Raw genomic sequence first — 12,736 nt, forward strand, 5'->3', positions numbered from 1 at the left:
TTTAGGTATGCTCGTTCAACTTGGATTATTGGCTTCGAATTGGCCTTATTTCTTCTCAGCTTGGCCTTACTGAAATGAAAATTCTTCAACTGATGTATCAGGTCAGAGTTGATAGCCTAATTTCCAACTCTCAGGCTAGTTTGGCGTGGTGGAATGAATTGGAATTAAATAAGAATGGAGGTTGGAATGGAATGAGAAGAGAATGTAATAGTCATTCCTTTTGTTGAAAGGTGGAATAATTTTGATGGAATGATTATTTTCCAAGAACAGTGGGAAATAATGATTCCAACTTTAAAATTAGCAACAAACACGAGAATGAAAAAAAAAAAAAAAAAAAAAAAAAAAAAAAACTATTCCACTCCACTTTCTTTTATTTTATTCCACCACACCAAACTAGCCCCTGTGAGTAGTACCAAACTTCTTACAGCATATTCAATATAAATATGGACAAAAAAGTACAGGACCAAAAGGGCAGCAGCCCAAAGGCAAGGAAAACAAAGCTGGTGCAAGAAACCCATTACACCCAGCCCAAGAACAAGTTTAAATGTTCAACAAAGAATCCTTAAGGGTCTCCTTTCAATCCGGTGAACATGGAGAACTCTCCCCAGCACGAAGTCTCCCAGCTGGTGAGGAGTTGGGGTTGAAAAAGAATTGCATTCTACTTGAGTTAAAAAAAAAATTATACTTTTGAGTTGTGAAGCTTCTTGTTTTTTTTTTTTTTTTTTAATGTACAAAAAGTATATCAATTCATTGAAAACAAAAACAGGAAGTGCAATTCCAAATGGCCAATTCTTGAGAAACAAAGAAATATGCCAAAAATAAAATAAAAAATTGTGCCCATAAAATACAATGAATTTGAACCGATGATGCTGACCAAGTAAGAAGTGCAGATTTTACTTTCCAATGTAGATTCCACATTGCTGGATCAAGGGGTGAGATTTTGATCATTTTCAAAAAGTTTTAAAACATTTTTACTTAATTTAATTAGTTTACGAAAAGAAAGAAACTTAATTGCTAGCTTCTAATTAATGGAAGCTGATATAATATATATATATATATTTATAATGGAAGTAATTACGAACTGCATTAATTAATTAATTAGCACAGCACTGGGTCGGGTATAGTAAAGTATAGTATAGTAATAATATATCCCATTATTTGAACAATCAATTCCTTGACTTATGACCTAGTCATTCATTCATTGTTGCTTCTAAGGAAGCAATTAATTTACACTGAAAGCTTTATAATAATTTCCCATAAATAATATGTATAATCCATCTCTCTATGTGTGTGAGCTAGCTTGTTAAAAAAGTACTGTTGAAATAAAAAATAATAATAATAAAATAAAATAAAATACTTTGAAAACGTACGTAAGGGATTTAATTTTAACATCCATGAACCCCATCTCTTCTTTGGCTTAATTCTAACGTCTTTCGAAATACTTTAAAAAAAAAAAAATCAAAACATTTTTTTTTTTCTGATAAATATCAAAACTTGTTTGTCTTTGCATTAATCAAATAAATAACCAATAAAATAAGAAAATTAAACGAAACCATCTCGATTTTAATATATACGACTAAAAATCATCGATCATCAAAACACAAAAATAGTAATTAATGAACATACCCCATCTTTCCAAATGAGTCAATTGAAAAGCTAATAAATATTAAATAATAATAATTATAAAAAATCTGAATCAATTAATTAAGGAATTGATTAATTAGCCGAATTTTTAAGTTTTACATGTCAAATTAATTTGAGGTATGATGTGATAAATTGATGTATGAAATTTTGGCACATCTATAAGAACTTCATCAAATATTTCAAATTTATTAATTTGTTAATATTTATCGAACTCATCTCATGCAAGTGGATTTATCTATTAAAATAATAATAGAAACAATTCATTTGACATCTCTAAAAGTTGCAAGTCAAATTTGAGATACTTATCATATGAATTATTAAGTTTTACAGGGGATCCTATTTCACCAATGCTATTTGTTCTTGCAATGGAGGTCCCTACTCTTTCAATTAATCACAAAGTCAAGTCTAACGCTTGTTTTAAGTTCCATTGGAGGTGCAAGAAGTTGTCTATTACACACCTCACTTTTGCTAATGACATACGTGTCTTCCCCCATGCTAACCTTAATTCTGTCCAAACCATATTGGAAGCACTCAATTTGTTTTTCTCATTCTCTGGCCTGCAAATGAATCCTTGAAAATGCAAGGCATTTTTTCACAGACCAAAGCCAGCATACTTGCACTCCTGCAATTTGATGCTGGAACTCTTCCAACCACATACTTGGGCTTACCACTGTGTGCCACAGCAATTACAGCAAGGGACTATCAAACTTTGGTTGAAAGAATAACTAGAAGAGTTGGGAGTTGGACATCCAAGTTCTTATCTTATGCTGGGAGAGCTGTCCTCATTAAATCTGTGCTGTATGCAATCCAATCTTACTGGTCTCAAGTATTTTCACTTCCAAAGAAGGTGTTGGATGATATCAACCAAATCCTAGGGAGCTTTTATTGGTCTGGAACAGATTTGAAAAAGAGTGGAGCAAAGGTTGCTTGGGTTGCAGTTTGTAGGCCTAAAATTCATGGGGGTTTGGGATTTCCAGACCTTAAAATGTCAAATAGAGTTATAATGTTGAAGCATATTTGGAAGCTGTGCCAGAGGAAGGAGAGTTTGTGGGTGGCTTGAACCAATTGTTATCTCATCAAAGGAAGAACCTGTTGGAGCATCAAACCCACTACATTGAGTTCTGGTTTTTGGAGAGGCATCCTTAGGATGAGGGAGATGGCAAGAGGCATCATAAGGTTCGGGGTGTGGGAAGGATACAAGACTTTGGCTTGATTACTGGCTCCCAAATGGCCCCATTGTTAAACAATTGGGACTCAATAAATTGGAAATTCTTCAACTGGATACTAAAGACACAGTTGATAGCCTAATTTCCAATAATCATCTGGTGGTTCCTATCTTATCAGCCTACTCACAATATTTTCAATCAATGTACTTCATATCCCAATTATACTCCCTTCCTTCTCCCTCGGATCAGCAGGACAGCACTGTGTGGATGCCTAGTCCTTCAGGTATCTTCTCATTTTCTCACACCACAACATACTTTTCACCTCCTTCTCCAATCTTCAGCTGGAACAAGCTAATTTGGTTTAAGCATCACATTCCAAAACACGGCTGTATTGCTTGGCTAGCAGTCAAAGTTACAGCTCACTGATATGGAGGTTCATACAAGAGATTGTAGGTTTCCACATATTACCTTGTGGTTGGAATGACTTGATCCAGTGGTGTTCAATTCATTGGACTGCACCAAAAAGCTTAACACATAAGTTTTTATTATCAGCAACCATCTATTTCATTTATTTCATTTGGATAGAGAGAAATGGTAGAGTCCACCTCACCATATTATTGTTCAAATCAAGACTTGCATCAGATCAAGACTTGCATCAATCAAACTTAAGAAGAGTGTTGATTTGAAGCTTATCAAAACTGAGAATGATCTTCTTGCAATGTTTGTGCAGGCCTGTTTCATGTCATATATACATTCTTGGTTAGTCTCGTAGGATTTATCAGTGCTGCCGTTGATTACTTTGGGATTTCCTTTTGTTGTTATGTTTTTGGGCTGCCTTTGAGTGCAATTTGTATGTTGTTTCCACTCTTTTAGGCCCCATGTACATTCTCCTTTCTTATATACAAGCTTACCATTAACCAAAAAAAAAAAAAAAAGCACGGATTTGTGAAGGGCTCGGTGGTTATTTTTAGATTTTATATTAATTAGTTTGGCGTAAACTGACATCTTTTTATTTCATATGGTCAAGAATCGAGAGCATTCATTAATGCATCATTATGCTCTTAAGGGACCAATTGAGGGTAATTTTGTCAAACCAAACCAATGCAGATCAACTTCTGCAAGGGGAAATAAACAACCTAACTACAAATACCCTAGAACAGCCATAATGGACAACACTACTTAATGGAAAGCAAGAGAGTGAACATTGGCATAGCACCAACCTTCATTGAAGAGCTTCTGTAGGTCCTCAAGTTTACTAATTCTCCTCAAATCTGTTGTACCTTTAAGAATGATTGATGCAAGTCTCCCTCTGGTACATTTTCTGATCTGATGAATGACCGTGGATGTGGATAATGAGGAATTTCTGAAAGCTATATTATTCCTCTCCATCCAAAGAAAATAAACAGCAGCATAGTAGTAGTATAGTATAGTATTATTTGAACAATCAATGTCTTGCCTTATCACCCCCCATTCATTCATTCATTCATTTATTCCTGCTTCAGGTAATAGTTTACAATGAGAGCTTTATAATAATTTCCCATAAATAATAAGTATAATCCATGTCTCTCTCTCTATGTGTGTGTGTGTGAGAGCTAGCTATCGAAGAAGTATCTTTAATTCTCACGTCTTACTTTTGACATACTCGGAAGAATAAAAAATCAAATCAAATCAAAATTTGTTTGTCTTTGCATTAATCAAATAAATAACCAATGAAATAAGAAAATTAAACAAAACCATCTCGATCAGCTTTTAATATGAATTGGTACAATTGAAAATCATCAATCATCAAAACACAAAAATATTAATTAATGAACGTACCCATTCCAAACGAGTGGATGGGGAAGCTGATAAATAATAATAATTGAAGAAAGTCTGAATCAAGTAATTGAGGATATAATTAATTAGTCGAGGAATTGATTAGAAAAAAAGATGTGTAGGCCTTGACATGCAAACATATTAATTATATATATAATCTGACGACTTTAATGAAGAGATCGAAGAAGCATGTATATATAATCCTACACAATATACTACATAGTCTATATATATAGACATATGCAGAAAAAGAAAGAAAAAAACACCAGGGCATTGCTTGATGATGAGAGAGATTAAATGATTGAAGCAGGTGAGGCCAAACAAAAGAAAGAAAGGAAGTACTTAACTGGATGGAATCGGCGGTATATATCATTCAGCAGAAAAAGAAAGAAAGTGAAGACACTTAAAGGCTTTAATTATAGTGATGCTCTATCCAGAAATCACTAAAATTAAAGGCTTTGAATGTCTTCAATGTCAAACTTTTCTTCCATCTTCGTCCCTTCGTTAATATTTGCCTTGGCATGGCGAGGGAATTTGTATCCTAAGGTGATTAATATATAGCTTATTTGAATGAATACATACATACATACATACATACATATATATATATATATATATATATATCTTATATTTGAAGCTATATATAGCGTATATAATTAATGAACATACAATAAATAAACGGTTTACCTAAGCTAAGCTACCAAACTTATCTTATACTACTTCCTAATACTTATCTTTCACAAAATACATATATATACATATAAATTTATATATAGCTTATATTTGAAGCTATATATACAGTATATAAAGATCATACAATAAATAAATATTTAACCTAAGCTAAGCAACCAAACTTTTCTAATACTACTTCCTAATAGTTATCTTTTACAACTGTTCCCTTTTCCTCGATCTGTATCGTTTCATTCGTCTCACCATCTGCCTTTTTTTTTTTTTGGTTAATTAATAATACTCCCCAAAATATAAAGGAAAAAAAAAAAGGCATATTCGAAAGCTCAGGTATACTATAATCAAGGGACGTCTTCAAATATAACAGGCTAGATTGTACATGAAACAAGAGGAAGAGAAAAACAACATGAAACCAAAGGAATGTTCTTATTAGTTGTGTTGGGGTGACAACAGAGCATCCTCTTACTCGATTCCTCCTGGATTATCGATCCCAAAAATATATATATATATATAATAAATAAATTTGAAGTTAGTATATTAGAAATTTTCAGCCTAAGAAAACTACATGACTTAGTTGAGTATTTTGTGGACATGGAAACATGGAGGATGTAAGATGGAATAATTTTTTTGGCATCCTTTTATTTTTGGGGCAACCAAATAGAGGGTTTATCAATCTTTTAATTATTTCTCTATTTTTCCTTTCTTTCTCAGTTGGTAGGTTAGATTGTACGGCTACAACCATTTTGTATATCTGAGTTTCCCGCTCATTTTCGAAATGAGGAGTGCTAAACACAGTCGCGTAAGCTACTGTGTATTCATAGTTGCATATCTAATTGGTTAAAAAATAAATTCTAATTAATGTGTCTTTCCTAATTTTTTAGAATTTTAAAACTTCAACTTTAAGACCAAATTACCCTTTTAAATTATTTCTTCTTTCTTTATACCTAATAACCTTCCTTTTTTTTGGAAGATATTGGGAAAATACCGCCCATCTCTAGAACAATGTAGAGGGCAGTGGAGTTGAATAGTTATATTTATATGCATCCAAAGTTGTTGAACATTATGAGGAACTTTACTCACAAAAAGGAGTTACTTAGGCCTGCTAAGACTCGATTTGCTACATGTTTCATCACATTATCAAGTATTCACAAGCAAAAGAATAACTTGAGAAAGATGTTTACTTCAGAAGAATGGAATCGTAGTAAATGGGCGAAAGAGGAAGCCGGTAAAAGAGTTGCTTCTTATGTTTTGATGCCTTCCTTTTGGAACAACATTGTCTTTAGCCTTAAGGTTTCCGGTCCTCTTATTCCGGTTTTGAGATTAGTTGATGGCGAGAGAAAGCCTCCCATGGGATACATTTATGCGGCTATGGATAGGGCTAAAGAAGCCATTGCAAAATCATTTGGGGGAGTAGAAGATAAATACTCAGATATTTTTGAAATAATTTATAAGAAGTGGAATGTTCAACTTCATCGCCTTTTGCATGCAGCAGGTTATTATTTGAACCCAGAATACTTTTATTCAAATCCGAAAATTGAAGAAGATGAAGAGATTGCAAAGTGTTTGTATGCATGCATTGCAAGGTTAGTCCCGGATGTCAAAGACCAAGACAAAATTACTGAGCTGTCCTTATATTCTAAAGCTGAGGGCCTCTTTGGTAATCCCTTTGCTATTAGACAGGGAAGTACACGAGGACCAGGTAAAGTGATAAAGTGTATTAAGTTAGTATAGCTAAGTGTTAAAATTATTTTGACAATAGAGTCGATAAAAAGATGAAGCTAAAGTTGCTAAACATCATTATTAATTTTTTTTTAATAGCTAATTGGTGGGAAGCTTATGGCAAGTCAACAAAACTTCTCAAAAAGTTTGCTATAAAGGTTTTAAGCCTTACTTGCAGTTCTTCTGGTTGTGAACGAAATTGGAGCGTGTTTGAGCATGTAAGTATATACTATCTACTAACTAGGTTTGTAATTTAATTATTGAAAGTTAAAATTTTAATTTTTTATACTTACTAGTTAAAGTTGAATTTATTGCAGCTTCATAACAAGAAAAGAAATAGGCTCGCTCAAACAACTTTGAATGATTTAGTGTTCACCAAATATAATAGAGCATTGAGGCGTCGATATAATATGCGTGACACTCTTGATCCCATTTTACTCGATGACATTGATGAGAGCAACGAGTGGTTGACGGGGAGGATGGATGATTCTGATGCAGAACATGATTTAGTCTATGAAGGTGATTCCTTGACATGGGGTGATGTTGCTAATTTTGCTGGTATTGGAGAGGCAAGTAGGCCACAACGGTCTACTAGATCAAAATCTAGTTCTAGTTCACGGTTACCAACAAAGGGAGCAGGAAGTTCTTCAGTTCGACTTGTGGATGAGGATGAGAATGATTCAGATGAGATAGAAGAGGATCCTGAGAATTATGAATCATTTAGTGACGATCAAAATGATGTTATGCTTATTGATGACGATGATGATATTTAGATTCATTGGTGTTGTCTTCTTAGGAAGAAATGATGTTTATATTTGTTTTAGTTTTATCTTATACTTCTCCTTAGTTGACTTTTGCATCTTTATGTTAATATGTTTGATTATTCACTGTTTTGAACTCAAGTACTTGATTTACTTGGTTTTGGCATCTTTATGTTGAATATTTAACTTAAGTAATTCATTTAGTTGACTTTTACATCTTTATATATACTATTGCATCTTTAATACTTTATTGGGTGGGTTTTGTTTTTTTTTTTTTTTCCAACATGCATCTTGCTTCAGTCGGGCGCGCGTCTCGCCTTGCGCCTTGTGCCTCAGGCTCCAGGAGACATTTTTCGCTTTTGTGCGCCTTGAGCCTTTAACAACTATGGTAAGCTCATTTATGTTTATGAACTGTAGACTCATTATAGGGCTCGTTTACAGGGCGTCGCTTGATGATGAGAGAGATTAAATGATTGAAGCAGGTGAGGCAAAACAAAAGAAAGAAAGGAAGTACTTAACTGGATGGAATTGGCAGTATATATTATTCAGCAGAAAAAGAATGAAAGTGAAAACGCTTAAAGGCTTTAATTATAGTGATGCTCTGTCCTGAAATCACTAAAATTAAAGCTTTTCAACGTCTTCAATGTCAAAATTTTCTTCCATCTTCGTCCCTTCATTAATATTTGCCTTTGCAGGGCGAGGGAATTTGTATCCTAAGGTGATTAATATATAGCTTATTTGAATATATATATATATATATATATATATATATATAGCTTATATTCGAAGCTATATATAGCGTATATATTGATCATACAATAAATAAACGGTTTACCTAAGCTAAGCTACCAAACTTATCTTATACTACTTCCTAATACTTGTCTTTCACAAAATACATATATATACATATATATTTATATATAGCTTATATTTGAAGCTATATATAAAGTATGAATCCTGATCTCTTGCTTCCCATGAAGCAAGAAAAATAATTCACTTTCTATATAGACCGTTAGATTAAATCTATTAATCTAACGGTCATTTCACAAACCTACCTATGGCTGTTTCTTTTAACACAAAACCACTCTCACCCTATTTTTAGTTTCTATAATTAATTTTACCATTACCAACTGTAACAATAAAAGGTAATTATGAAATTAAAAATAGAAACCTTTGAAAAAAATTAATTCCCGTATATTTTACTAATAAATTTATTTTTATTTAAATATTTCTTTGAAAGAAAAACAATACCCGTATCTTGCTAAGAGGCTTGATAGTGTCTTAGGTGCTTGGTTTTTCTTCGGGTTTTTTTTTTTTAAACCAACTTTGAATGAGAAATCAAAGAGTAAGATCACTTGGGAGAGTAATGGGGTTGGTAGGTATGATAAATTAGACTTGAAGCTTGATGTTTTTATGGTTCAGCATGATATGGAGAAAATGTATATGTGGGTTTTCAAGGAGAGGCTTGAAAATACATTGGGAAAGATGTAGCTGAGATGTTAAGCAGTGTGCACGATTCCGGAATTTAGAGGTGTTTCATGTTGTTTCAGAACCAAAGTTCTCATGGAAAACAGTATTATTGTTATAGTTATTTGTGCGTGTACGTGTGGATAACAATATTATACAACTGAATAATGGAATCATATGACATTAATTTTATTCAAAATTGTTAAAGCTTAAACTAAATAAAACGAAAACAAAAATTTTAATCTCTTCATAAAGGGTTGAAATTTAACAAAATTTAAAAGGGTTAATTCCACCTACACCCCTTAACATTTGTCGATATTCCATTTACACACACTTTACGTTTCATAATTCCACCTACCTCCCTTAAGGTTTTGGTTTATGTAACAAATTACCCCCTGCCGTTAAGCAACTTACTGTGTGTGCTGATGTTAACGTCAGCAAATTGTTAGAAAGTCATTTTTGCCCATCTAATTTCTAAAATGACATCTTTAACCTCGTTCACCAATACGCAATTACAAAACTGCCCTTAATTTGTTAACTCAAGTATACAAAAATGCCCTTCATTTCACTTCAATATATATATATTCATATATCTTCTTCTTCCTACCACACACAGACTCATATAATTTTATTCTAGGGTCAGAAATATATATCATCTTCTTCCTTCCACACACAGACCCATATAATTCTATTATAGGGTCAGAGATTGGTTATATCATCGTTTTCTCTCTACCCTTGAAGCAATTGTGGAGCCCAAATTGGTCCTTCATTTTGCTGGCTTCAAGCTCTCAATTACTGTGTTCTTAAAGTGGTTTGTTGACTAAGAGAGGCCAGAATTTCAGTTTGCACAAGGGTCGAGGATTATGTAAGACAAAAAGTCACGGTCGAGGGTTTCGACGCCGACGGTGGTGATCAACAGTGCAATGTTGGAGAGGCTGTAAAGGCTGGGTCCGGCCCTTCCATCGGAGCACGAGATGCTGATTTTCTCTGCCGATTAAGACGCCGTCAAGCCTGTAATCCGACATCCCGCCGCCGAGGGACATTGATTGCCATACTGTAGAGGTTGTAATCCGACACCTGCCGCCGACATCAACTTGGGCTTCAGTGTCGTCTTCCGCAATCGACTTCGCCTTCGATTCTTCACCATCGACATCCATTTCGGCAATGGTGGCGGCGGAGGAATTGACTTCGCTTTTGATTCTTCGCCATCAACGGCGTGAAGAGGACGGCGGGCATGCTTCAATGGAAGACTGTTGAGACTATTTGGCGGAATGAAATGACCGGCATGAGGCGAATTGTGACAAGGCTGGTGAAGCTTGTAGTTTTGAATTGGGTTTCACCGAGGTGGGTTGAGGAATCGCTGCTCGCCGGACTGAATTGGGTTTGGTCAAACTTAGTTTTTTCTAGCTTTGAGAACGACTGAATCGCTGAACTGGGTTTTGTATAACTGAATCGCTGAACTGGGTTTCGTATGACTGAATCGCTGCTTGCCGGACTAAAAAAAAAAAGGTTTGAGAATCGAATTGGGGGTTCGGATGATAGATGCGCTAGAGAATCGAATTGGGGGTTTGAATCGCAGCTCGCCATCTCTGTTGCGCCGTGGGTCTGTTAATATCACCGGCGGTGGCCATTTAGGATGTGGCCGGCTTCTGGCGGGTGATAAGCGTCGAATATTGCATATTCAAGCGCCCTTACTTGCATTAGTTAAGTCCATTAGTGGAGTTTAATGTACAGTTTAGATTCATTTGTGTACTTTTGGCTTGTTTCAGGTCAGCTTCCCCCAATGTAATTAAAGAAGCAGTTTTGACAACTTTCTGTTGAAATACGTGCACCGTGTCGGGGAGTCATCTTCGGGACCTAACCTCTTCAGTCGCCGTTTTTGTGAAATTCGTGGCTTAGTGTTCATAGTGGAAGCCGCGTCAACGCTCCGGCTCGGAAAGGCATACGAGAAGCCTTGATTTATAGTGCAGTGGCATGCTCCCGCGGGAGCCCGCCAATCCCCTCAACTTTCTGCCTAATTTGGCGAGGCCCCGCAGAGGTCCCGCGAGCTCCCGCGGGCGCCCGCCAAACACGCCAATGCCCTCTTCAAAATTGCAAGCCCTCGCGGGCGCCCGCCGAACTGCAGAAGGCAGTTCAACTGCCCTTCATTTTCAGCTTTTTGGTTCCCTTATCCTTCTTTTGTGTTGTCTAGCTTCATGCAGAGGGGGGAGCTCGGGATTGTGAGTATGGGGAGTAGGTTTTGAATGGATATAGAGGGGAAGATCATCTCATTCTTAAGGGGAGTGACATTTTTTGAAAAAGCTAGAGAGAAAGTGGAGAGGTTTTTGTGTTCTTGGAGTTGAGGTGCAGCAATGGAATCTTTTTCTTCTTCATTCTCTTCCTTCCTAGCATTAATGGGTAACTAAACCTCCATCTAGGGAGGTGATGAAACCCTTCCTTGTAAGCATGTTTAATTTTTGATTTATTTTTGGGAATGAAATATATGTATGGCCAAGTTCCATAATCTAGAGCATATTACAATTTGTAATGAATGTTTTTATTTATAAATGATCATGTTGAATCAAATGTTCTTGTCTTAAATTATTTATTCTCATGGTTGTATGGCTAGTATTTTCATAGTGACAATGAAAACAAGATTATGTAATGGTTTTAATGGCATGGTTTTTGAGAAATTTGTTAATCCATAACTTAAGACTTTCTTTTGATGGGTTAATCTTGTATCTTGATTCCATGTGCTTTTATCATTTAATTAAGGATTTGATAATCTCCAACTTAGTGAACATGTCTAAGGTTACATCATAGTCTAGGTAACTCAAGCATGTGAAGCTTTGATAGGTTTTTCTTACCTTGTGATTAATTGAATTTCTTGAAGATATTGTAGTAATCATGTGTTACTATGTATCATGATCACATATGTACATTAATTCCCCAATTCAATCATATACTTAGCATATGTAAAGGGTAAGAGTGGATTCACTTCCCTAGACCTTTCTATCTAGATCTTTTCTTTCTAAACTCCTTGCAATTTACTATTTTATGCATTTCTCAATTCATAGCTTAAGTGACAAACCAACAAATCCTTGTTACCCCTTTATCATTCTAAAAATGATTCTAGACACCTAAGTTGTCATAAACTAGCAGTCCCAGTGGTTCGACTTACCCGACCAATAGCCCTATTTTACAATGATTTGTGCTATTACAAAGGGTTGATTATAAATTGTAATCGACGATACCGATCAATTTTTGGTGCCGTTGCCGGGGACGGTAAACAGTTTAGCAACCGAGGTTCTAGGGTTAACTTTGATTTGATTGTTAATATTGTGATTTTTGAATATTTCTTGTGTGGTTTTGACCATCTTTGTGTTTTAAGTTGTTTGTGAGATTCTAGGTATTCAAGGCTTGCTAAGGAAAGTTAGCAAATTTGTAAGTCTAGACGACTTCAGGTAAGTTTTCGAAACTCTAGTTTCAAAGTTGTGA

General features: G+C 35.1%; 1 protein-coding gene across 1 annotated transcript; it reads left to right on the forward strand.

The window, feature by feature from the left end:
* Positions 1-6,374: 6,374 nt before the first annotated feature.
* Positions 6,375-8,065, forward strand: LOC132281935 (uncharacterized). Its single transcript, XM_059783583.1, has 3 exons — positions 6,375-6,895; positions 7,072-7,249; positions 7,349-8,065. The coding sequence occupies exons 1-3, from the start codon at positions 6,375-6,377 to the stop codon at positions 7,802-7,804; spliced, it is 1,155 nt and encodes a 384-aa protein (XP_059639566.1). The 3' UTR covers positions 7,805-8,065.
* The last annotated feature ends 4,671 nt before the right edge of the window (positions 8,066-12,736 follow it).

This window comes from Cornus florida, unplaced genomic scaffold (genome assembly GCF_030987335.1).
Source record: "Cornus florida cultivar Cherokee Brave unplaced genomic scaffold, ASM3098733v1 CherokeeBrave_3.0.0_Hap2_Chr11, whole genome shotgun sequence".
Classification (NCBI taxonomy): Eukaryota; Viridiplantae; Streptophyta; class Magnoliopsida; order Cornales; family Cornaceae; genus Cornus; species Cornus florida.

Coding starts and splice junctions, on each gene's coding strand:
- LOC132281935 (XM_059783583.1), top strand. CDS start 6,375: ATGAGGAACTTTACTCACAAAAAGGAGTTACTTAGGCCTGCTAAGACT. Junction 6,896..7,071: donor TTGTATGCATGCATTGCAAG/GTTAGTCCCGGA, acceptor TTTTGACAATAG/AGTCGATAAAAAGATGAAGC. Junction 7,250..7,348: donor ATTGGAGCGTGTTTGAGCAT/GTAAGTATATAC, acceptor AATTTATTGCAG/CTTCATAACAAGAAAAGAAA.